This window comes from Microchirus variegatus, assembly GCF_963457635.1.
Source record: "Microchirus variegatus genome assembly, chromosome: 23".
NCBI classification, from domain to species: domain Eukaryota; kingdom Metazoa; phylum Chordata; class Actinopteri; order Pleuronectiformes; family Soleidae; genus Microchirus; species Microchirus variegatus.
In genome coordinates, this window is record NC_139824.1 from 13,893,745 (window position 1) to 13,920,855 (window position 27,111).

At 43.4% G+C, this 27,111-nt stretch overlaps 2 protein-coding genes across 3 annotated transcripts in view; one reads left to right on the forward strand and one right to left on the reverse strand.

Moving 5' to 3' along the window:
- On the reverse strand, window positions 1-17,082 carry ncapg (non-SMC condensin I complex, subunit G; the record flags this gene model as incomplete). Its single annotated transcript, XM_083909167.1, has 23 exons — window positions 17,015-17,082; window positions 9,522-9,636; window positions 8,813-9,058; window positions 8,474-8,702; window positions 8,238-8,383; window positions 8,063-8,147; window positions 7,730-7,922; window positions 7,489-7,638; window positions 6,954-6,998; window positions 5,804-5,944; window positions 5,170-5,293; window positions 4,774-4,863; window positions 3,722-3,910; window positions 3,499-3,609; window positions 2,944-3,063; window positions 2,193-2,432; window positions 1,927-2,108; window positions 1,603-1,768; window positions 1,258-1,425; window positions 673-796; window positions 418-465; window positions 213-282; window positions 1-115 (listed from the first exon to the last, which is right to left on the reverse strand). The coding sequence occupies exons 2-23, from the start codon at window positions 9,627-9,629 to the stop codon at window positions 1-3; spliced, it is 3,090 nt and encodes a 1,029-aa protein (XP_083765293.1). The 5' UTR covers window positions 9,630-9,636; window positions 17,015-17,082.
- fam184b (family with sequence similarity 184 member B) overlaps window positions 12,504-27,111 on the forward strand; it is a 23,852-nt gene continuing 9,244 nt past the window's right edge. For both annotated transcript variants that reach the window (XM_083909165.1, XM_083909166.1), the window contains exons 1-8: window positions 12,504-13,367; window positions 19,952-20,140; window positions 21,957-22,631; window positions 23,090-23,225; window positions 23,540-23,688; window positions 24,965-25,510; window positions 26,300-26,407; window positions 26,571-26,878. In XM_083909165.1, the coding sequence (XP_083765291.1) occupies window positions 13,218-13,367; window positions 19,952-20,140; window positions 21,957-22,631; window positions 23,090-23,225; window positions 23,540-23,688; window positions 24,965-25,510; window positions 26,300-26,407; window positions 26,571-26,878 (2,261 nt within the window). In that variant the 5' untranslated portion in view covers window positions 12,504-13,217. The remainder of the gene's footprint in view (window positions 13,368-19,951; window positions 20,141-21,956; window positions 22,632-23,089; window positions 23,226-23,539; window positions 23,689-24,964; window positions 25,511-26,299; window positions 26,408-26,570; window positions 26,879-27,111) is intronic.

Sequence of the window (27,111 nt, forward strand, 5' to 3'; positions counted from 1 at the left end):
TTATGACACATTGGCTTCCTGGTTGATGAGGCTGTTGAGGTCTAGCTTTGTTTTCTCCAGAGCTGCAGCTCTGGTTCTCCTCGTCGTGCGCACCACAGGAACGTTTTCTCCATCGCTGCAGCCAAAACAAAAACATGACAAACGAGAACATTACAGTGACGGACATGTACGTCTGACCGTTTCACACAGATGAGAGTGAAAGAAAGACTTGCCTCTCTTCTGATGACTCGGTTCTCCTGCTTGCCTTTCTGCCTCCTTTAGCTGCGCAGACTTTCCTCTGACCTGTGCACACAAACACTCAGGTTACTCCATACTGCTGAGTCAACTCGTTTTCTTGGGTAGACGAGAAAAGCTCTAAAAATACACGGGCACTTTCACGTACTGCAGTTTTGGACACGCATATCAGAACAACATTACCTCTTATAGTCCTCTTGGCAGATTTGCACAGATCTTCTGTTGCAGCTTCTGTGAAAATGGCAGACAAAAAAGATTCAGATTTTTTCCTCCCTCACTGTTCGGTTCTTCTTACTGAGAGATATCAAGTAGGAATCAGATTTATTTTAATCCACTTAAAAAAAAACTGCTATTTAGGCATAATGTTTTGCCATATTAGTGCAGTGTAAGACTTTAGATGTTCTAATGTACAGATCGTCACTCTGGTTGCATGTGTACCATCTGCATTGACATCCACTGGTTGCAGTGCGCTGGCACTGAGAAGCTCGGCCTGTTCCTTTGAGTCCACGAGTTGAGAAACCATCTTCTCCAGAGCACGGAGACAAATGCGATCCCTCACCACCTGAAGACAAGGACAATGTTATATATATATATATATATAGGAAGTTTGGGAAACACAGACCTCAACCTTTAGGATGCTAAAGGTAATTTGCTTGTTTCTGACATAAGAATTAAAATATGTTTAAGCGGGAAAAAATCATGCCAATCTTTGACCCATCTCAGGTCCTGATAAAAATACTACTAATGATCAAATACCCATTGAAATGTATGAGTTGTGTAAACATACTGGTCTTTAAAGGGTTTAAATTGCAAAAATATTTTGAATATAAGTAGTGTTAAAAGATCGACTCGTTTAAATTGAAAACATATTCATATATAATATTTTTACAGCTGTTTTTTTGGGGAGCTGACATTTTCTGCCGTTAGGAACAGCGTCCCATGTTGCAGGATATTAAAGGATCTCTTCAAGGTTAAAAATGGTAATTTTATCTGGTTGACTGTTTGAACGGCATCTGCGAATACCTGTACAAGCTGCTGCAGCAGCGTCTGCAGGTCTTTCTTGACGGTCTCGTCTCTGCTGAGCTCCAGGTTGCTGAGAGTCTTGGCGTAGAGACGAATCTCCGGGGCCGTCGGGTCCTTCAGCATCTCCCCACACAGACGCACCGCCAAGTAGTCATGGACACACACCTCCTAGAGATAAGCACATCATATACTTTCACTGTCATTTTGCCCCCTCATTGCTTTAATACAAACTGTATGTACCCGTATTTTAATCCATATAAAACAGGTTTTATGTTGAAGAATTCATGAAGAGCCTGTACAGCTACTAGGACACAGTGAACATAAGCCTGAGTGGACGTTTCTCACCTCCGTGTTGGTCGACGGTTTAATAAGTGCACTTGGTCGAGTCAGCTCCACAAACAGCTCAACCACATTGTTAATATCCACCTCAGCCAGAGGAGAGGTGGCCGGGGCGTTGAGCAGAGTCCGCACAGTAGGGAGGAAACTCTCCTCCACAACCTCCTGGTGAACCCTAACACACCACAAGAGACAAACTCCTTATTACTCCGTACGCATGACTAATCACTTCACCTCAGGTCATAATAACAATAACAGCAGCAGCAGGATACTAAACACTGTGCATGGCTGTAATGAATACCACATATTATCTCATTATTAGCATGTGTGAACCTGCTCTCGCGGGCGTAGAGTTGGAAGAAGACGCCGAGGCAGTGTCTCAGGCGGGTGTCATCCTCTGTGACGGGATTGTACCACAGTAACACCAGGCGGGAAAACATCTTAGCACTGGACATGTGACCGGTGTACATGAGCTTGGCCAGACCTTCTGCTGTTTCGGTTCGCAGGTCAGACACCTGAATAGGTTAAATAGAGATAACTTCAGCTATTTTACTTTCAACCGAAACCAGAAACACACACTTGGGTTCACGAGAGCTCACCTCGCTGTCGAGGAACTCGGTGAGCATCACGAGGATACTCTGCGCCGTGTCCTCTGGTGCCTCTCCCTTCTCCTCGGCCACAGGCGGTGTGTCCTCTTCCTGTCTGTCAGGCGACTGGGAGGGAGGCGCCGTCTGAGTGGCACTTGTTTCAGAGAGCAGCTGGAAGCCGAACAACAGCAGCAGGTCGATGATGGCCCGCAGAGCACTGATGCGGATCTTCACCTCATCCAGCTGTGCTATCTGAAGGGGGAAAAACATACAAACCACAACATTTTAGTACTCATAATGGGATAATTGGCTACATTCACACAAAATAACTGGGAGATCAAAAGATAACTTGTAGATTATTTTTCATAAAGGCACCGACTCTGAATAGAGACAAATTAAATTGCTTTCTTTACTCTTGAACCAGTGCAACAAACCTGTCGACAGCTGAACTCTCAAAGCTTAGTTAAAATAAAAGAATATATAAAGTATCTACACAGATCGAACCCAATGCTGGTTGAAAGATGAAAAGTATTTGTCGGAAGTTGGGTAAGTGTGTCAATGTTTTATTTAACTATATGGCATTTATATGGTACTTCATGTTGTGGTTAAAATGGGTGGAGTGCTATGATGAAAGGTATTGGATTACTGAGTTGTCTTACATTTTAAAACACTGGTATTCTCTGAGTAACATTGAAGACACTACCCCTGTTTATAACTGCATCCACAACCAACTTAGTTCAATTTAGCACATTAGCATTTTCACCTGTAGGAGCAGGACTATGTGGGTTTTAGCCAGCTCCCTGCTGTGCAGAGTGCATGTTCCCAGACAAACCACAGCCATGTTGCGGACAGCAGGGTGAGCATTCGCTATACTGGGCAGGACCTGACGGACAAGAGAAATAGGGTTTACTTGTTGCCAACATGACTCGACATAAACAATAAGCAGATCACGATCAACGGGCTGAATTAGGCCAAACCTTTAACATAACTACTCTTTGTTTAAGGTTGCGGAACACAACATATATGGTTCAAATTGTGCATTTCCTGTATCATATTTCAACTTTAATGTTGGAAGAATGTCAGCATTAAACTAAAAGAGATTTTCAAGAGACAGTAACACTGATAACTGTCCACAGCAGACGTATAACTATGGAGGGCAGGGCTGAACAATTTTGAATAAATGTCTAATTGCGATTAGCCCTAATGGACAGTAGCTTTATTCTGATGCTTGTGATTTGTGAGAGATCCAGGCTGAGGTTGTAATCTGTACATCAATGGTAACACAAAGTGTAAAATATAATGAGGTGTGATTATATACCAGTGAGGACATTAAGGCACTTATGGTTGGACCAATTCGAGTCTTGATGTTCATCTGCTTGAGCAGTTCGGCACACATTGTTAAACACCTCAGAAGAGTCTCTGGATCATTCTGAAACAGAGAAAATACAAAAATTTCAATTCAAGTAAAAATGTTTCTTGAAAAAAAATTCCCTCGCTGGTCTGGTTTAATGAGCAGGGAGAGAGACAGAGCAGCTTTGAACCTTCTCAGTGTGGCGCTCCTTTTCCGCTGGCTGGCTGCTCGCTGTCATTTCCCGTACGATGTGGTTCCTGCGGTTCTCTAGCTCTGTGATGGAGTCCTTCAGCTCTGCTGCACGGCTGAAGTCCTGGGCGGCGATGCAGTCTTCCAGGGTTTGTTTGGCCTCCAGGATGCACACCTTCACCTCTGCTAGCTGGGTGGGAGGAAGGGAAGGAAAGAGTAGCTGGGAGTCAGGACTTGGCAGAAATACACTCAGGGGGGTTTCCAGGCTGTTTAGAGTGGCAAGAGCACCACAACCATAGAGGAAAAACAACAACAGCTGAGGCTCTGGGCCAGGTTACAACCCTCCAAGGAGCACTTTGCTTTTATTTCCTGAGAAAGGAGAGGGAGCAGGTGCACTGAATGAAGGGAGGCTAAACACCTGAGCTAACATTCACTTCCTCAGCAGATGTTTGGCCTTCACCACGTTGCATACTTTCAATGCTTATTAAAAAAGGGTAAAAAGAAGAAAAGCATATGGACTGACAATCATGACAAACCCCAAGGTTGTGAATTAATCTTTTCATGCCTACTTTGTTAGGTTATTGTAACCAGTGTTTGCAAACCAAGGTCAAATCAAGAAAAAATAGTTGTAGAAAACTGATAAAGAGAAAACAAATTAACCTGGATAACCCCAGGCAAAGACCAGATTGCTGTACATGATCTGCATCTTTTATCCCACCCGTTAACACATGCACCGCCTCCAAATACAGACCATCTGCCAGATGGAGGAACAGAAGTAGCAAATACAAACAGAGCACAGAAGACTGTAGAGGAGGACGGATAAGACGAGACGAAGATTAATTTGTTATGAGTTCAGAATCCTAAATTTAAAACATCTAAATATCAGAGTTCACATACTTTCTATCTAACATCATAATTAAAAGATTTTACTAAATGAAAAATTTTACAGCTAATATGTGATGTTTTCATCCATCCAAAAAACAGTGGGGTAGTTGGAAAGCATTTCAGACTTGAATTGCCTTTGGCTGCTCAGTTGGCAGCATGTTGACTCACTTGGACCTGCTGCCGGCGGCTCTCGCTCTCATCCACGATTCGACTGGCCTCCATGATGGGCTCCCTCACATCGGAGATGATTTCTGCCACCTGTGCAACACAGACACCAGTATCTGTAATAACTCCCCACCGAATGGAAAATCCATTTAATGACCTTTTAGCAGTAAAGGACATTTTAATCCATTCATCCATCACATGTGTTGTGCTAGAAACACTGATAAATCTAAGAGAATCAAATAAAACAGAACACAAATAGCTTAAAAAAGGAGCATTATCACTGATTCTTTCAGGTTTACATTGAACACCAATTTAACATGATAGCAAGGTTAATAAAAAGCATACAATATGAGTGTATTAGGTACAAAACAACAGTTTAAGTGTAAAAATAAAACTCACAGTCTGTATGCGTCTACTGTCATCAAGGACAAGGGCAAGGAGTTTCTCAGTGAGCAAAGAGACCAGGGAGGACGGCGTCTGTGGAAGAGCCAACATCTCCTGCAGAACTGTCAACACACGCTTCCTACAGAGACAAAGAGCACAAAACAGCTCAACAAGACAGTCTGATAAGTTTACCCTGAATGGTAACGATGAGAGGAAAATCATAATGAGGCTGTCCAAGTGTCCAAGGCTAAACAAATTAAGTAGACAGCCCTCATAAATTAGAGTGTTCTTGGACTGCTCAAGACTCACGTTAGGTTTAAATCTAAATTACCAATGGAGCTTTTAAAGCATATTTGGAGGAAATCTTTTAATTACCATCAAGCAAAACCTGTCATAATTTATATGTCATTTTTTTTCTAGACTTCAAATTTATGAACCCATTCTTGCATAACAGATGACAGGAAACCCTTCCAACACTAGATCATGGGGACTGTTAGTTATAACTTTGTGAAAATAAAGATTTAACTCTATAGTTGATCAGCAATGAAGAAGTATAAAGGGTACAAAGCGCACTACACACTTCTTTATAGAAGACTGTCTAAAAATATATGCCATTATATCTTGTCTCTCTCCTCAGTCCTCATCTTACCTGCCACCTTCCTCATTTGTATCCAGGCATCCGATGAGATGGATGAGCTGCTGAGAGATGAACTCTTTGGTCATGACAAGCTCAAGCTGGTTGAAGTCGGCCCTCTGCTCCTCTGACAGCACGGGCACTTTCCTCAGATAACTGCGACAGTTGGACAAGAAATTATTCAGCGACTCACTCAAAGAAATAAGTGTCAAAGAAATACATCAGACTGTTCTCGGGGGCAAATGTCACAGTGGTACAAGAATAAATAAGACCAAATGCACTGCTGCAAGTAAAGCTCAGCACAACACCTGCACGAACAAACTGCTTTGATACACACAGCCACACTAGCTTTCAGCAACTGTCTGACCAGTTGCAGGTATGCATATAAGGATCACTTACTTTTAAATAAAACAATAACACTTCATATATTAGGGCTGAAACGATTATTTGATTAATAATCAATCACTAAATCATCATAGTTTTTACATTTGAAAAACACTGGCCAACATTTCCCAGTATTTTCTGACATTTTATGGATCAAATTAATTGACGTCTTGATTAATTGAGAAAACAATCGATAAATTAAACGATTATGAAAAGAATCGTTAGAAGCAGCCCTGATAAATCATCAAATGCAGCTAATGAATTATAAGCATGTTGGAGATTGTAAAACAGTTAGGCAGGCAAACAGCTGAGTAAAGCAATGCATAGGAGGGATCTTAACTAGATTATAATATGGCTTTCTCAATTATTCTAATTTCAAACACATCGACCCACTTGCTAGATAAATGCTGTCCAACTGTCCGTGCTCTATACATCAATGGAAAAGCTTGAATAAATCTTAATACAACAAATACAAAAGGTGTTGCTGTGCAACAAGATCAGGAGGAGTTACAGTACATGATCTCTTGAGGCCTCAAGGTAGTGTTCATGCGATCACAGCTATTTTTTGAACCATCCGGCTTATAAATAACAAACGTGATAAGAACCAACAGAAAGTGTTTCACTTGTTTGGCAGGAATGAGGGGATATATTTATATGCATCACACTTATCTACAAATGTCATTATTTCATGTTAAACCATGTTAAGTTGCACTTATAACTTATATTAGTTAGCCACACTATCAAAGCAAAAGAGTTGAATTAATGCCACACAGTTACATACACATGGAGCTCCTCTGAGAAAACAGACCATGGCTTCAGATACAACCTGTAGTTACAACGGTCATTAATGGCAAATGTGCTCCTCAGTTTAAAATTTAAACTAATTGAATACTGCACTACCCCGTTCTCTGGCCAAAGCTGCTATAAAGGACCAACTTTTTTTAAAATGAGTAGACATTAAATGTAGTAGTAGTATGTTTTTACCAATAGAATCGCTTTAAAATAAAAACTGTTTTAATTTGGTAGCCTGCATGGTAGTAGTTTAACATTGGTAAATCTGACCCTTACCCTGTCTCCACCCTTGTAAGGCCAATACAAGGCCACTGTAGTTTCCTGACACATTTGGGAAAGGAAGGGGTGAGCAAAGCAGCCCCCATTAAATGTCACTAATTCTTATACACTGGACGTAATACTATATTAACTACAAGAATAAATCATATTATAGAGGCGTCTGCTATAAATCAATTATCTTTCAATTTGCACTGCAGTAGGGGGACAACATACAGCTGACGGAGAGAAATGTAAATTAATCTTACTCATAGAGGTAGTCGGCATAGGTGGCAGCATCTGCCAACACTTGCTCCAGCAATTCATCACCTTCGTCTCCTTTAGCCTTGAAGAACTCACACAGAGCTCTCCAGTAAAGGACCGTCTCACAGGTTAGAGAGTCCACTGGGATCAGCTTCCTATTGAAGACACCATATACTTAATCTGTAGCCTTGGTTCGTCCATCAGTTATGTCACATGAGAGAGACAGTTTGAAGTATGTCACTGTACCTGCTGTCAAGCTGCACTCTGTCCTTCAGCAGTTCCTCAGTGGGCTTTTCTTTAAAGATGGCTTTCAGTGTCTCCAGAGCCGTTTGGGCACAATTCTCTACATCCAGTCTGTGGATCAACTCTACAATGTTATCATCCAGCCGAAGCAGCCAGGCCGGCAGGAGACCAGAGCAAACTACCTCCTTCACCGCTTCTACAATGCACAGAGCCAATAATATACATTAGTTGGGCAAAACTGGAAAAAATTCAACAGTTTAACAGTACATTTGTAAGAATTGGCTACCCTTTGATCTAAAATGTACATCTTTGGGTTCAACACACACAAAACATTACCTGAGGTGTCATGGAGGCCCTGCTGCAAAAGACCAACTCTCTGTGCGATGGTCAAAGCTTTAATGTGAACTTTGTCAGCTAGAACCTTAAAGCAGAGAACAAAACAAAAAAATTAGAAAGTTGACAATTCATAACATTCAACGAGAACATGTGGTCAGATGGCATGTGTGGCTACCTGGTAGGCTAGCTTGCGGACGTTCTCTTTGATGTCCCTGGTACGTTTGAGTACTTTGGGCAGGGTCTGTGGGGACATCGCAATGCAGGACAGGACGGCACGTCGCACCTCAGCATTTGAATCATTGTCCAGAATCAACATATACGCTGCAAAGAGGAACAGAGCACTGAATGGTTAGAGACGATTAAGAGAATATGCACAGAACACACACACATCCACCATAAGAAAAAACAAACCATTGATAGTGGGACAGTCAGGATCTCTTGGCTGCTGTAGACGTGTCATGGCCAAAGCAGCCTGAATCCTCACGTTAGGGAACTTGTCAGTGACGCGGATGAGCATGGCTTGATGGATGCGATCAAAGAGGTCGTCATCAATCTGAGCATTCTCTGCCATACTGCCCAGCAACTTGTTGATCAGCTGGCACACTCGGAAACGCACTGCATGGCTATTGGCTTTATGGGACTACAAAGAAAGCAAAGTAAAAATGCATTCAACTTTTTAGTAGATGAAGCAGGATTAGAATGCCTGAGCCGATTGCATACATATACTTATGTAAAACATTTAGTGCGTACCTCTAATAGAAAGTTAAAGATAAAACTCAGAAAAGGATGATCATCTTCAGCTTCTTCCTCTTCCTCCTCCTCATCATCTTTCTCCTCCTGCTGCTCCTCCTGCGGTTTAGGAGGAGACTGGAAACTTGTGGCAAACCTCGCAACAAACTCGATGACATTTTCAACGACAGGCTCACGCTTGTACACGATCATGGCGTACTTCATGTAGTGGGCAAATTCCTCATGGAACAGTGTTTTATCCTCGAGCTGAAGAAGAATACGGAGAATGTAATTAATTACAGATAAAAACGTAAATAAATAATTAGAATAGCGACACTTTTTAAAACATTTAAGCATTTTAAACATTGCTTCGTTTGTGTTTCAGTATATCCAGCATAAAATATGTCAGGGGACTAATTTAGTTTATTTTGTACGCACAACTGTAGGCAAAAACATTTATACACAACACACACATATACATACAGTGGAGCTGAAAGATCGTTATAATTTGTATTTACTACTAACTGCTTCACCTCTACTACATACAGAGTGTAATAAATGACAATATTATAACATAGTCGTAAACAAATACCTAAGTTTAAATACAACAATACCATATCTCTTTTCTGCAGTGTGTTATATAAGGCTTGGGGGGAAATAGACCTGACGTTGACACTGTTAATGACTGTTAAATGAAAGAACCAGGCTGACATAAACAAATGGGACTCACCTTGTTGTAGCGACACTTCAGACTCGCCGCCAGCTTGGCCTTGTTGTTGTGGCCTTTCTGTGCGCGCTGAAACGCCTCCTTAATGTCCAGTTCATTGTCTGTCGTCATCTCTCCTCTACAGAAAACACATTCAAACACTCAAAGTCACTCAAACCGTCACAGAAGCGGCTTGAACTTCCGAAATAATGTGAACGACAGCTTGTTTTCCTCCACTGCGTCATTAGCGAAAACCACAGCAACAACGCCGAGCCGTCGACTCTCAAACAAAACAGCAGGGGAAACTGACGTAACTCTGTACGGGATAAACTTCACCCCCGAAACAAAATAACATCGTATTTCATCAGAATATTTCAGCAAACGTCGTGTTTTAGAAGGAAAATAAACTTACTGTGCGTTTAAAGTGCACTTTAACTTCTCTTCACTCTTCCTGTTAGCGATGCTGCTGCCGCCTGTTTTCAAATTCAACTGTCGCGAACTCTCGCGAGAGCAGAACGCAGAGACGTAATCCCGATTGCTACGTAATGACGCTGTACGTTCGGTCACGAGATGTGAGCGACGTTCACAACCGGTATTTTGATTGTTTTTTTTATGAATAGTCCAGATAAAACAAACTAAAACGGGACACTTTTCACATTTTTCCAAATTGATTATCATTAACATTTTATATAAGTAAACACATTGTTGTTTAATAATAAAAAATATTAATAAAATAACCAGTAGTCCTACAAAATATAAATATTTCTCTGTCTTCTTCTAGTTCTAGTCCCCTCAGTTGTATTTACTGCAATGTTAAAGCTATAAACATTTACAGAAAACCATTGAAAACAACTATGTTTTGTTGATATTGACTAAAATCATTCTTAAAACAATATATAATAGGGTATTACTTTCTTTTGCACTCCAATAAAGTCCATGTTATTATGTAGCCTTTCTGAATCTAACTGATGATTAAATCCATTCATCTTGTTTCATTAAAAAAAAGTTGCACTCTCACAATTTTCTTCATCCCGGTGCCAGGACTGGGCAGGGCTTTTTGTTAAAAGGCAAAACAGCATCATCCATCTCTTTCTGGAAATCAATTTAATATAGAGTACTCAGTCGGGGTGTTTGCTTTAGATCCCGGGTGCATGTCGGTGAGGGATTATACGAGAGGTGTATTAACATATCAAATATTCATGCTGGCAAATGTAGAAGGGTTTAAAAGTTTCTCCATTTGTCCATATACTCTTTTGTCATACAAGCCAAAAAAAAAGATGTGAATAATGGACTCTACTGTACCAACTGTAACAACGTCCAGATGTTTTATTGGAGAAATTGCTTACACTGTCTATAAACATGATGACATTATCATTCTTCATTTATAACTTCACAAGTTATAGTGTCACACAGATGGTCCAGTATTTGTAAAACATGCATTAATTCTCCCTCCTCCTCCTCCTCCCCTTTGCTGTGCTGATCCTCTGCTGAGGCTGGGTGTGTCGACTGCTGGCTGGAGGCCTCTTGGCCGCGCACCTGCATCTCATCATTCCACCCTCTTTCCTGCACTCGATGCCAGATCGTTCCACTTCTGCAGAGCGGTAACGCATGGCTGCAAAAACTTGTCGTGATTTTTCTCTTCGACCTCAAAGCCTGAACTGAATAAATCTTTACTTAACTGTCCCCCCCCTCCCTCTCTCCTTCCCATCTCTGTGTCCACTTTTAGGCCATTCAGGAAAAGTAAAACATCACGACTTATGTGAATCATCTGTGATATTTTTGGAATTTAAACCACCCACAGTTCAGATTCAGATAACGCCTTTAAGCCAGTGCTAATACGATGTGTTACTAGATCTGTGATAGCTGTTTTGACTCGCCCCCTGCTTCTTTGTAATCTCTAACACAATAAAGTATTAAATAATACATTACAATACAATAAAGGAACCTAATAAAGTGGAAGGAGTGGCACCTGCCTGCTATGGTTTCTGCTTTCGAGTTTTAGATGCCCTGCCCTAGATGCTTGTGCATAAAAATCCCAATAGATCAGCAGTTTGTGGAATACTCAGACCAGCCCACCTGACACCAACAACCCACGCTGCATTCAAAGTCACCTAAATGTCACATTTCTTCCTTGTTCTGTGTTGCTGCGTCCACGGATGTGAACTGATAGACCCCAGGTGATACACATTTGCCCTCTGACCATTTGTATTCATTACTATTTCAAATTTCTTTAATTTTTCCTGTATATAGTGTATAGTAATGCTCCAAAAAAATACAATGTATAGTAAGTAATGCATTAAATTAGAATTTTTTGCAAGGGCGGTGTAGAAAGCTGTTGTTTTACTAAGTTATTAAAGGTGCTCGGCAGCTGAGACTCTACTGACTGCAATGCTTGGTAGATGGCGGTAGGTGGCGCCACATGCCAAAACATGATTTGCGGTCTGCAAAATACTTTTTTTAATGGCTGTACTGTTGTTGTTGGTGAGCATTAAAACTTGAATATGCAATATTAGTATAGTGCTCAAGGGTGCTCTATAGCGCCCCCCAAGGTGAAAACAGAGCCACCGAATTTCCTGAAACTTGGTGGGAAGCTGTTATAGCCCAAAACGAACAAAAAAGTCTATTGGAACCATGGCCTCAAATCAACTCAATAGGAAGTGGGCCATTTTGAAATTTTGGCGTCCATTTTGGCGATTTGCACCCTAGCAAACAATTGTGTGAATTATGATTGCATGTCATGTCAAAGAGGTGTACCTAATAATATGGCTGTGACTGTAGAGTACAGGAACCACTGCTCTTCCACCATATGGTTAGTGAAATATTGTGTTTACACTCTAGTAAGAATGGTTCTAGTAAGAACCATTTTGATCCAGAGAACCCTTTAAAACCCCTTTCCTGAATAAAGGGTAATAAAAGGGCTCTTGGTGGAACCCTCCAAAAGGGTGATAGGTGGATAAAGGTTCTACCTGGAGCCAAAAAGGGTTCTCCTATGAGGCTGAAGAACCTTATATGGTTCTACTTAGCACTTTTATTTCTAAGAGTGCCCAGCATCTGACCGATGGTGTAAAATCACACGACTGGACCCCAGAGACATCCTCATGTATCATCTTCATCATCTTCCTCCTCTTCCTCACGGTGATCGGCAGTGATACAGCAGCGCCGGTAGGGGCGGGGCAGCACTGCAGCAGCATCAGCAGCATCAGCATCAGCGGCGGCAGCAGCAGCAGCAGCAGCAGCAGCAGTGCGCTGTCTCTGGTAATGTACCGTAGGAAACACACGCCCCTCTCCGCCCCTGCCGTGAGACAGGTGGTTGGACTGTATCCTTCCATCATCCTCTCTGAATAATAATAATAAAAAACCCATCTGTTAGCAGCAGCAGCAGCAGGGAAGGAAGGAAGGGTCCGTCGGTGCGAGCGCGTCCCCGATGGGCTTCCATTCCGCGATCACCGGGCGGACAGCGCGAGAGCGGGGCCACAACCGGAACGCACGAGGAGAGAGAGAGCGCGAGCCCCGCCGATCCACTACCGATATGTTTCCCAGCGAGCTGCTGCACGCGGGAGGGGGTTCACCCACGGAGGAATGAGACGCGCGGCACTGGTGAGAAGTTGACGCGGATTCTGGAGGGAATTATTCATCTGAGAGGTGGTGGTGGCGGCGTCGTTGCTGACTATATCCTCCGCGCCGCGCTCCGGGAAAGTTCCCCCGGGAGGGTTCGTTATCATGGCTTCGGGCGCCGGCAAGGCTGTGCAGAGCCCCGGGCCGGGCTCCGCCGTGAACGGGACTGCGGCAGAGTTCCAGAGCATCGAGCAGGAACTGTACGACGACCAGATGCACAGCAAGATGTGCAAGAAGATCGCTCAGCTCACCAAGGTAAGCGGGGGGGGGGGGAAGGGGGGAAACCTGCGGCCGATGACACCCGGGGGGGAGAGACACCACCGCCGGTGCTGGTGCTTTGTGCTGGTGCTGTCAGTCATGGAGGTGTCAGGATGATCGGATCATGATCTGATGACTGCTACGATATTATAACCATGCACATTATACTGAGCATGTATCAATAATCTGTATTGTACAAGCACAACAACACATTAAACAGAATAAGAATGGTGATATTATCCGTAGTAGATCAAACACATGAATAAATAACAGACATTTTTTTTTTAAAGCAGAATATCATAGATGGACCAATCAGCCTTGTCTCCTGGGATTAGTTTGTGTTTGTCTTCCATAATCACACACTTCCTATGTGAGGTGCAGGCTGCAGATCTCCTGCATTTCACCAGAGCTACACCTAATATAAGACTATACAGAGAGCAGCAGTCAGCAGACAGGTGAAACTGTGCCTCACCATATGCACCATGCATGCAGACATACACCGGTAAATAAATATATATATGTGTAAAAAAAACAAGCAGAGATCTGCACACAAAAAACACACAATGTCTTCATCTGACCAGCAGATAACAAGAGTGCCTCCAAATATCTGTGAACAGAGTAAAAAAAACACCCAATCTATGCTGATATGTGTTCATGAATCAGATTTATTGCCATATATTTTAAATGATTAGAGCCAACACACAGTGTACTGCTGCTGCTGCTGCTAATGCTGCTGCTGCTGCTGCTGCTGCTGGCTTCTTCCACACATCAGTGTGCAGGCATGGATGTGTGGCAGCTGCAGCAGCATCAGCAGCAGCATCACTATAGCTGTATATGTTGTTGCCTTGATTTACATACAGTAAGCACCGCTGTCTGGGGACTGACCCTCTCTCTCTGTGTGTGTGTGTGTGTGTGTGTGTGTGTGTGTGTGTGTGTGTGTGTGTGTGTGTGTGTGTGTGTGTGTGTGTGTGTGTGCTTCACAATAATGCTTACAGTGGCAGGGCATGACCCATTGCTTGTTGAGCGATGAAGATTAGTGATGACTGTGCACTTCCCCAGCTTCCCTCATGGATTCACCTCTGTGCAGAACCATAGGTGTGTGAGGGAGTGTGTACTTGTGAGGACATTTCAGCAGGTCTTGATTTTAGAGCTAGGGTTAGAAGTACACACAAACAAAGATGACACAGTTGTGTCTGTCTCCTCTCCATCACAACAGAAGCCTCCACTTGCTTTTCCCTCTCCTGAAACTTTACGCCACCAAGCCCCAGTTTAGCCTCTCTGATGACGACAGTAACCCAATCCAAAAACCCCCCGTCGCGCTAATGAAATGTAGGATCATCAAACTGGATATTTGGTGTAAGCGTTTTTCAACTGGGGCGTGTTTGGGACCAAGGGTGTGGCGTGAGGAGGAAGTGGGGAAATAAGGTCAGCTGTGGAAACCTTATATATTTAATAACCTCTGCTCTACACACACACACACACACACACACACACACACACACACACACACACACACACAGGGGTGTACTTAACACACATCCTCACGTCTGCCTGTCCCGCACCGCTCCAATAACCCGTGCACGCGTTTAGCCAATGAGAGTGGATGAATGAGTGCTGCTAAAGATAAACCAGTAGCACATTGCAGTGAGTGTTTACATGGCGATACAAGCCAATGACAGCAAAGTCAGAAGTGACTATTTCAGGACAGCTGTTGTGAGTGCTCACATGAGCTTGTGCGTAAGCGGTGATATATGCAATGTGTCTCCCTCTTTCTCATATATATATATACGTATATATATATATATATATATATACGTATATTTATGAGTCAGGGATCAACAGTGGCGTATTTAAGTGTGTGTTCTCCTTTGATTGACAGCTCTAATTCTCTCAACCTGATTTCCTGTTCTTAACTAGCTTACACTGTCACATCACTCGCTGTTTTTGTAATCCAGCACACCCAGTGCTGTCTTTGATACTTGGATTTATGTGTAGGTGTGTGTACGTGCAGCATACTGAGGACCAGTGAGGGTTTTTAACCAACAAAGTGAGGTCGTTTTTACGAAGTGAGGACATTTTTGTCGGGGCCTCACTTTGTTTTCATTGAAATCACTTCCTTAGGTTGTAAACATGCTATGCTCTGTTTTTAACAGAGATCCTCAATTTGGTACGAAAACCCGTTTTCCAGCCCTGGTGTATTCACACACTTTTTGCTCTCGGGGGGCCACCTGCAGACATTTGATGGTACTGCACCCAGAAGTTCTTGAAGTAGATATTTGCAATATTTGTGTTGATTTATAAAGTGGAAATGCTGGTCCTCAGTATGCAGCAAGTACTAGAGTGTGTGTGTGTGTGTGTGTGTGTGTGTGTGTGTGTGTGTGTGTGTGTGTGTGTGTTTATGTAACCTCTCCTCTGCGTGCATCACCCGTTCACTCTCTACGTCTCACTTCTGTTCCGGTGGCATCGCTTTGACTCTCCGTTACACTGTAGACAGAATATTAATTTCACGCTTTGCTGACTATGAAGTTATTGTCAATAAGTATATGCGCGCTGGCCAGGGAGGACACATGAATAACATTGTCAAGTGGCAGGATCAATACGGGGATCTCGAGAGAGAGAGGGTTTACAGTCGCACAGAGGCTCTCGACCTAAGCCTGAATCACAGTGTTAGATGAGGAATAAATCTGGAATTATATCGAAGTTTCACAGGGAGATTTAAGCAGCGTTCAGGCTGCAGGTGGAATACCTTTTTCCCGGAGAAAACCCATGCACACACAGTGGAGAACATGCAAACTAAATTCAGTTCCAACCAGGTCCCAAACCCGAGTCTTCTTGCTGCAAAGGAAACAAGTGCTAACTGCTACACCAACCAACCACGTGGCCCCGTTTCACATCTAACATCTAAGTGGCTGCTCGGTATTATCATATTCATGTTTTCCCTTAATCTTGACCTTTTAAAACGTAATAGGAAGCTAATGTCGGCGTTATGCTTCAGGTTAAAGCTGAAGTGGGGAGCATCCCTTTGACGTTACTGATCAATAATTCCATGATAACCTTTTCGGGGCACAATCATAAATCAACTCTTAAATCTGCAGCGTGGTGGGAGGGTTTGACCGCGTACATCACAGGGCAGCTCAGAGAGAGAGTGGGTGCTCTTACACTGCACCGACATGCAGGTTCTTTCTGGTGCTGCAGCATAGATGATTTGTGAGTGCAGTACTTGGTCAGAACAAGGGCCTCTCTGCATGGAGCTTGCATGTTCTCCTACGGTTTTCAAAAAAAAATCCGTCCAGCAATCCTGCCCTACTGCAGCTTTACTTATGAAGTTAATGTAACGTATGCTGTACAGCTGCGGCCATAACGGCTTTATGATAATGATCAATACTAAAACCCTAATAAAGACGAACCAAAAGAGCACGGAGCTGTGGACTCGACTCCATCTGTCACTTTTGGGACAAACTGCAACATCATCACTGTGGGACATCATCACATCACCCACCACCTGTGTTTAACTCATGCTATTGAATCAGAGTAAATCCGTGTGATCAGCTTACAATGTCTCGTGGTATATCACCCATGCAATGATCAAAGTGCTTTACAATACAGTTTTCTACCATACTATTCACCCATGCAGTCATACTCACTCGTACTCTGTCGACACAGCCGCCAGGAGCAATTCGAGGTTTAGAGTCTTGTCCAAGGACACATTGGCTTGTAGACTAGAGCTGTTTTTTCCCCCAATCCTGGTCCTCAGGGACCCCTGCCCTGCATGTTTTAGATGTTGTCCTCCAACAACATGACCTGATTCAAATGAACGGGTCGTTATCAGGCTAATGCAAATGCTTGATGGGTTAAAAAGGTACAAAATAAGCAATAATAATAATTTAGTGTGCAAAGTAGATGAAATGTAAGTTGCAATTGAAGTAAATAGAGGTATGGGTATGATGTAGTCCATTGTAACCCTAGACAGAGGAGTGTATGTGTGTTTGAAGCCACTCTATGTTCAATATACTGTGGACCTGCATTACTCTCCCTTGATCTCATGAGCTAGTGTTTGTTACTGCTTGATTTCTTGTGGAACAGCTAACTTGCAACTTAGTTCGCTGTTACATTCCATGTTGAATTTTCACATATTCTGTTGAAGAGCTAATTTCTAAATTAAGCGTGGGAATCACAGGGTACCTCGCGGAAGGACGATATATATCACACAAAATCGATATTTTGACCCACCCCTATTTCTGCAATTGAAGTAAATAGAGGTATTGGTATTATGTAGTCCATTGTAATCCTAGATAGAGGACTGTATGTGTATTTGAAGCCACTCTTTGGTCAATATACTGTGGACCTGCATTACTCTTACTTGGTCTCATGCACTGATGTTTGTTCCCGGAGGGGGAATCACAGGGTACCTCGCGGAAGGACACATGGTCCACGATACCAATAATATCACGATACCACGAATCTGTGACGATATCCCGTAGCGATACATCACGATATCTGTCTAAAAGTAGCCGGTCCCAGGCAAGACGACGATATATATCGCCAAATCGATATCTTGACCCACCCCTATTTCTAATAAACTGTCTTTTGTACATTATATAAAAATATTCGAAGACCTTTAGCAGAACTATTGCTGATTTCTCGCTGCTGCTATTTCTTTTCAAGTGGTCAAAGATGACGGCCAAGAACAGCACGCACACCGAGAGCCTGCCTCCCAACTCAGAGTGCCCTTCGTTCCTCTGGGTCATGAGTCATTGTTCGTGTTGTTGAAGTTCATGAACTATGACGCGACGGTGGTGACATATTGTGTTTGATTGACAGGGGAAAGGGAGAGGTGAGGTTTGCGATGAGGATTCAGAACGGTGTCACCATCCATCACTGATGTTAGGAGCCGGATGATAAGAAATGCATGGCGGAGATTAATGGAGATTGTGAGTGTTTTGAGGCCATGTGAGTGTGTAGGGAGATGATGACACACACACACACACACACACACACACACACACACACACACACACACACACACACACACACACACACACACACACACACACACATACTCATGCTGGGGGAATGTCCGGCAGTGCAGTGGCAGCTGTGTGCGGCAGACAGAGAGGCGTCTGGGTAAAATATGAGCCCGTGTGTCCCCAGCTTACCGGCACGCTCATGCAGACACACAAACACCCACACACACCCACACACACACACACACACACACACACACACACACACACACACACACGCCTCTGAAAGTGTGTAAGTGAGACGTCAGGGTCACTGATGATGACACTGAAGACATGGCGTGGAGAGGGGGGGGGGAAATGAAACAGACCGTATTTCACATGCGAGTCTAAATGAGGAAGAGGCACAGAGAGAGAGAGAGAGAGAGAGAGAGACAGTCCATGTACTGTATGTTGTCAGGCAGGAGAAAACACTGCAAAAGGCCAGGCTATATTGGTTGACTGGTATTTTGTTACAGTGCATTTCTGTCACCTGCAGTTTGACACTAGTGCTGCTGCTGCTGCTGTTGTTGTTGTTTCACCTCTATTATTTCTGTTTGGGAGATGATTGTGTTCCCAGTTTAATATTTGTGTTCATTAAGCTGCCAGCTCACAATATTGGCTCCGTAACGTCTATATTTATGGACCAGTGTTGGTGTGCGAGTTACTTGAGATACACCAGGAAACATCCAAAATTTTAAGTGAAACTGTGACTAGGTCAGCTCTTTAAATAAGAAAAACAAGAGGAATAGCCCAATATTAGACAGGATATTGTCTCGAATTTTGGATATCGTAAATATCATTGATATTTCACTAATATATATTAGTGAAATACACAACATATTACACATTCAATCATATATATTGATTAAAAAATGCATGGAATTTTGTTACGGCAGAATTTGACTATTATTTCTAAGCAATTTCATTGTTTCTAACACATTTAACATAGCAAACAAGCTACAAACAAGAATTATGTTATTATCTGAAATTAAAAGGTTCACAGCTGTATTTTACGCATGTAATACAGATTATAAACATAAAGTAGATGTTTCATTTGAGTGTATTCACTGTGTGTTGTCACTCATTCTTTGAGGAGTGCAAACATCTCAAAAGAAAACTATTCACGTGCAGCTTTATATCACGACAGAGCTCATACTATATATTATTGTAATATACTGTATATTGAAATATATAATAAAAAAGTATATTCTAATAAGATTTTCCCCATAGTCACACAATATAAATTGTAAAATCAGACAAAAAGGCTCCTATAGGCCAATTTTAATCTTTTTATATCAAAAACAAAACAAAATCTGCTCCTAATTTAGTCAATTAAAACATTAAAAATCATTTAAAACTCTTTAAAGACAGCAGTTCCAGCTTTTATTTTCCCAACTGGAGAAAATAGACGTTTTTCCTTCATTTACCTGAATTAACAGTCAGGATTCAGCTCTAAAAGCCAATGTTTCAGCCAGCGAAAACAAACAGAATGTTTAGTGCTAATACGACATATTGTCATAAGTCAGCCGTATAAATGTCTGTGTGTCTGTGTGTCTGTCTGTCGCTGTCGTCCTTCAGGTGATTTATTCTCTGAACATGAAGAACGAGGAGCAGGAGGCGGCTCTGCAGGCCTTGAATCAAGCTCACCACGAGGAGCTGCACCGCATCCTGATGGAGACGTGTCACGAGGGCGACGGCTCGCTGCTGAGGACACGCCTCCTCGAACTGCAGGTGTCTCTGGACGAGCAGCAGAGAGTCGGCGCCCAGGTGTGTGTGTGTGTGTGTGTGAGTGTGTGTGTGAGTTGACCTCATTCAAGGGCATGTTTGCCCGTAATTTAGTGTGTAAACTCTCAGTGGGATCGCCTAATCAAATGTGACCTACAACAGTCAACCTAGTTCAGAGAACCTCTCACTTAACCTAAGCTTTATGCGGTTTGTGTCTGATTTACATGCAGCTGAAGGTAAACACACAAACACACACATTCTTGTATTTGCTGCATACTGAGGACCGGGTAAAAATGCTTGCAAAGTAAGGACCAGCATTTTCGCTTTATAAATCAACACAATTACAAATATCTACTTCATGAATGACATTTATGTAGAACTACTGGGTGCAGTACCATAACATGTCTGCAGGTGGAGCCCCAGAGCAAAAAGTGTGTGAAACACTAGGGCTGGAAAACGGATTTTTGTACCAAATTGAGGACCTCTGTTAAAGTATAGCATGTTTAAAACCTGAGAAAGTGATTTCAATAGAAACAAAGTCAGGACCGGCCAAAATGTCCTCACTTCGTAATAATGACCTCACTTTGTTGGTTAAAAACCCTTACTGGTCCTCAGTATGCCGCAAATACAAGAACACACACACACACACACACACACACACACACGACTCTGAGCTCTTTGGGAAACAAGATGAATCTTAGCCTCTAAAAGAGATGAAATGTTTGGCCTTGCTCATTTGTCTGGTTTGTCACTTTCAGGTTGTGCTGCCAGAATAGTTTCCTTCGAGAAAAACGCGACACGGCGAAGATCTCTCTAACAATTACACCAACATCCTCGACGTAACTGAAGCCTGCGGGCTTTTGTTTTTAGTTACTGATGATGAACCTCTACCTTTGTCCTATTTTTACGACACAAGACATTCAGTTTTTAGGATTTCTTTGTATAACGGAGCAGAGAAACTAGAAAATAATCACATTTAAGAAGCTGAAAAACACTCAAACTGATTAACCGATGACCAAAATAGTTGGCTGTTAATTAAGTAATGGATTAATCGAATAATCGCCCTATAATTGCTGTTTAAATTTGATTTAAAGTGTAAAAAGCTGTACAAATCTTGCATAGAATTGGTCCTAAGTTTGGGGTCACCTATACAATGTGTTTTCCATTAAAAGTCACATTTTTATTCATCAAAAGAGTTGCAAAAATGAATAGAAAATATTGTAGAGACATTGACAAGATTAGAAATAATGATTTTTCTTTCGTCAAAGAACCAGCAAAACTTTTTTAAGTTTATTAGCATTAGCGATTAGCATTAACAAACACAATGTACCATTAGAACACTGGAAATGGGCCTCTATACACCTATGTACATATTCCATTAAAAACCAGACGTTTGCAGCTAGAATAGTCGTTTACCACATTAACAATGTATAGACTGTATTTCTGATTCATCTAATGTTAGATTCATTGAAAAAAAGTGCTTTTCCTTCAAAAATAAGGACATTTCTAAGTGACCCCAAACTTTTGAACGGTAGCGTACATAGGTATATAGAGGCCCATTTCCAGTCTTCTAATGGTACATTGTGTTATTGCTATTGGAGGATTAGAAAACCCTTGAAAACCCTTGTGCAAAGATGTTAGCACAGCTGAAAACAGTTTTGCTGGTCCTAAAAATCATTATTTCTAATCTTGTCAATGTCTTGACTGTATTTTCGATTCATTTTGCAACTCTCTTGATGAATAAAAGTGTGACTTTTAATGGAAAACACACAAAAAACAATGTATAGGTAACCCCAAAATTTTGAACGGCAGTGTACCTAATAAAGTGGCTGGAACATTTGGTCCTCTGTGCTCTCAGGTGCAGGCAGACTTCGAGTGCTTCCGTATCCAGGCAGAGGAGAGGGAGCGTGAAACCGAGGTGGAGCTGCGGAAACACTTTAAGGACAGGCTCCAGGCCGCCGAGGGAGAGCTCCACGAGGCCAGGGCTCAGATCAGCGCAGCCCAGGAGGACAGCCTGAGGTTGAGCAAAGACCTGGAGACGGCGGAGGAGCAGATCCAGAGGCTGGACGCCAAATGTGAGGAGCTGCAGAAAACTGCCGACAAGGAGAAGAGACGGCAAGAGGAGGAGAGGCAACGAGAAGATAAGGAGAAGCAGAAAGAGGAGGAGGAGAGGCAAACAGAGCAGCGCGAGGACTTGGAGCGAGCGAAGGCGCTCCTGGAGGAGGTGAAGACGCTGAAGGAGGAGAGCGCCCGGGCCGAGGAGACGCTGAGGCGCGCCGTCAAGGAGGAGCGGGAGCAGTGGGAGCACAAGGTGATCGACCTGAGCGAGGAGAAGGAGGACATGAGGAAGAAGATGGAGGCCGAGTGGAGGGAGGAGCGGCGGAGGTGGGAGGAGAGGGAGGAGGAGGAGAAGAAGGGGATGCACAGCGCTCTCAGGGAGAGGGTGAAGAGGGCCGAGGCGGAGGTGGAGAGTCACCTGGAGAGGTTGGCGGAGAGCAAGAGGAGCGCGGTGAAGCTGCAGGAGCGCATACAGGTGTGTACAAACACTCACTGACCATGTTTGCGTTCGTACTCAGAGCAGAATCCACATCTGTGAGCAAAGGAAATTGAAACGTTGAAGCTTCCTGCGTCTGATGCAGCCCCGGCTAAGGATAATGTTGATGGGAAAGCAGGGAGCTGAAGGGGGAAGCGAGAGGGAGAAAGAGAGAGAGGGTGGATCCTGCTCGTCTAACCACAGGCTGCGTCTCTGAGTGCTGTTCCCAGTGCCAACTGCCTGCTAATGAGCAGTTTGAGCAGGATAGATGCGCCCCACCACCACCATTACCGCCTCGCACACGAGCGTTAGACGCCCGACGAGAGCTGGCACGGAGCTGACACGAGCTCCCGCAGCAGACCATTAAAGGCTCACAGCTTCCTGACTCGCCACATTTCATGTCACCCATTTATCTATCTGTTTTCTTCAACGCATCCTCCTCTGCATCTCCCTCTCAGGACCTCGAGGAGGAGCTGGAGCTGGATCGAAGGCGCGTGTCCGAGGCCGAGGGCGTGGCCAAGCGGGCAGAGGAGGAGCTCGCCGTCGCCAAGGAGAGGCTGCTGCTGCAGGAGGACGAGCTTCAGAGAGGAGCAGGTATCACCTGAGCGTTTTCCCTTTATTCCCTCTGACACTCAGAAGGAATTAAGTATTCACCCCGTGCTATTGTAATATACAATGCACAGGAAAATCTGCGCATTATTCATCCTATGCAAACTGTTTCATCAAAGTGGCATTACACCGAGTCAGCAAAAAAAACACCCTGAATTTTATTTAGTGCACGAGAACGATTTTTGTGTTTTTTTTGGCCCCCGTCGCACATAATCAATCAATACTTGCTCGTGCATTTGCGCTCATTTGGCTGGTTTCGTCTGCGTTTGTGTGTGTGTGTGTGTGTGTTTTCCGTCCAGAGGAGCTGCTGAACCGCGGCAGCAGCTGCGACGTGTGCACCGAGGTGGAGGAGCTGCGGAGCCAGGCGAGCCGTCTGCAGAGCAGGAACAGAGAGCTGGAGCTGCAGAGCAGCGGCAGGAACAACGACCACGCCCGGCAGATACGTCAGGTAACGCAGTCGGGCACGCACGTGTGCAGAAACAGCAAATATTACACACACTCTGACCTGCCACTAAATCTGCTCTGAATGGATTAGTTTCTCTACGATATGTAAATTAGGAGAATCAAACACTCACTGTATAATGAAGTCTAATACAGCACCACCATTAAAGGTCTGGTGTATCACATTTAAGAGGCCGTATTGGCCCAAAATTGAATACCCTGCTCATAAGTATATTTGTCTAAGTGTATAATCGCTAACATGACTTGTTAATACCACAGATGTTAATACCAGGGCCTTAGAATAAGCCTTTATATGTACTTAATGCAATCTTATGTAGCCATATTTATTGAAGAACAGGCTTATTATGAAACAAAGGCCATTTTCTTCTACATACATTAGCGTTCAAAAGTTTGGGGTCACTTAGAAATGTCCTTATTTTTTAAGGAAAAGCACTTTTTTCAACGAATATAACATGAAATCAATCATAAATACACTCTATACATTGTTAATGTGGTAAACGACTATTCTAGCTGCAAACGTCTGGTTTTTAATGGAATATGTACATAGGTGTATAGAGGCTCATTTCCAGTGTTCTGATGGTACATTGTGTTTGCTAATGGGGTTAGAAGGCTATTGGATGATTAGAAAACCCTTGAAAACCCTTGTGCAATGATGAAAATCATTATTTCTAATTTTGTTAATGTCTTGACTCTATTTTCTATTCATTTTGCAACTCTTTTGATGAATAAAAGTGTGACCTTTAATGGAAAACCAAAAAAATTGTATAGGTGACCCCAAACTTTTGAACGGTAGTGAAAACCTGATGCATAATCGAACAAAGAAAAAACTGACTGAACCCAAAATGAGCGGAAATCCAGATTGTTTTAGGAAAGAAAGGAGGAACTGGTTTACTTACATTGGAAGGAAAAAGGCGACAGAGGGTGGTCGGCTTGCAGGCAGAGCTCTGGATCCAAGGAACTGAAAATGTACATATTCCATTAAAAACCAGGCGTTTTCAGCTAGAATAGTCCTTTACCACATTAACAATGTATAGAGTGTATTTCTGATTCATTGAATGTTATATTCATTGAAAAAAAGTGTTTTTCCTTCAAAAATAAGGACATTTCTAATACAGGAAACCAAGAACTTTAACAAAATAAAGGACAGGAACTGACCTGATGACAGCATTTACTTAATAATTCATTCTTTGTCACTATAAAAGTATGATTCCTATATTGAGTTGTATAAGTTTGTATAAAGTGAATGTTCTGTGTGTTTGCAGCACGCTGAAGCCCTGTCCAGTCTACGCTCAGAGATGGTGAGAGCGCAGACCGAGGAGCTGCGGCGAATCCAAAAGCACGCCGACGACGAGAAGGACAAGCTGCAGAAGGAGATCGACAAGGAGCGGGAGAACCTGCAGAAGGAGAGGGAGCACTTGAAGGAGCAGCTGGAGAAGGACAGAAACAGACTGCGGCGGGAGAAAGAGGAGGAGAAGGAATGGCTGCACAAGCAGGCGGAGGACATCAAGGAGCGTCTGCACAAGGAGAAGGAGGAAGAGGTGGAGCGGATGCGCAAGGAGCTGGAGGTGGAGCGGGTGCGCGTTCGCTCCCAGCTGGACAAGAACATCGAGCAGGTGGAGGCGGAGAAAGTCAACGTGCAGCAGCGGCTGGAGGAGGAGAAGAGGAGGCTGGTGGAGAAGGCCGAGGAGGACCGGAAGAGGCTGAAGGAGCAGGTGCGGAAGGCAATCGAGGAGGTGATGAGGAGGCACGCGGCCGAGCTGCACGGCGTCCAGGAGGCGCTGAGCTCTGAGAAGAAGACCAACAAAGAGGTGAGCGAAACAGGTCCACAGATATCATTCAAAGATCAGAAATCAGGTTGAAAACTGAAGAATATGTATGTGCAGCAAGAACTGTGATGCTCTGTAAAATCGTATTCAAATCAAAACAATAACAAAAGAGCTGGCAGAGAAGCAGCAGGGGGTCGAGATTAGTGGCACAATGGTCTTTTAATAGAACAGAAATACAGATTTCTATCATTTTAAAGACCCTTTTTTTTGGGTATTTTTAATGGACAAATCTTACCTATTGTACCTTTAACCGGAGGAGATTTATTTCCCTTTTATCTTTCTCGTCATGGACGGTGGAAAGCGGGGCATTTTTGTCATATTTGTGTGCTCCAGTGTAAAAATAGCCCGCTGTTCATCTCAGCAGGCGGCTCATATAGGCTTAATTATTTTAGTTTCAATATCAGCCAGACGTGTGATGTAATTATTTTTGATTCAGCCTGTGAGTGCTGTCACACAGCTGTGAGAAGGGATCATTCTATCCTGCACTAAACTAAGCACTCAAAACCCTTTTCCCCCCTCACTTTTAAATGAATGTTTTAACATCTAAAGAAGGGAAATCATAGAGTAAATATGACAGTATGTGGAGGATGAATGTGTTGTGGGGTTTGCTTTCACCTCCAGGCGGAGATGCACTGAACTAAAACAGAAAGATCTGACTCTAAAAGTAAAAATGTAAAGAGATTTTATCACGTAATTGACGACACGGTCCAGTTTCAGTGCTAAAAAGAAGATAAAATGTGTTTTTTGATGATGGTAAATGTTCTTTGGCAGGTGTGCGCACATTTGGAGGAGGAGAGGAGGAACCGCGAGGAGCTACGCAGCAGCCTGGAGAAGGAAACGGAGGAGCTGAGGGCCAAACTGAGGGATTCTTCCAATGAGGTCAGTCACGAAAAGTGACTGGAAATGACGATGTTCTCCAATGTCTTGTTTTGTCCACAAACCAAAATGATTCGGTTTTAATGATTTCTTTGTTATGTGGAGCAAAGAAAGGAAGGAAATATTCACATTTAAGAAGCTAAATGCAGAAATCTTGTGTTCTCAGGTGTGCCGTTTGGAGTCGGTGGTCCAACAGAAGCAAAAGAAAGACAAGGCGGCGCCCGCCGAGGCCTCGTCCTCGTCCTCATGTGGACCTCACTGCTCTCGCCTGGAGGACGAGCTCCACCAGACGCGGAGTCGACTGACTCGGATCCAGGAGGAGGCGGAGAGGCAGCGAGACCGACAGCAGCGAGAGACGTCGTCCCTGAGAGCCGACAAGCACCGGCTGGAGGAGAAAGTCCTGGAACAGAGCCGACTGAACACGGAGCGGAGCCTTCTCGAGCAGAGCCAGCGGCACACGGAGGATCGGATCAGGTAGCTGAGTGAACACAGGGCTGCCAGAGTTACCCAGGCTTACATCACACAATCCCCCCCTCCTCCATCTCTCCATCTCTCCCTCCTCCTGTCCTCTGCATAAGCATTAGCCTAAAAAAAAAAAAAAATCAAAGCAGTTTCACTTTAATTTGACTCAGTTTCATCTCAATGAGCTCGACTGCAGTGTGGCGCGACCGCGACACGACAACAGCGAAAATTAACCGGAGCAATTA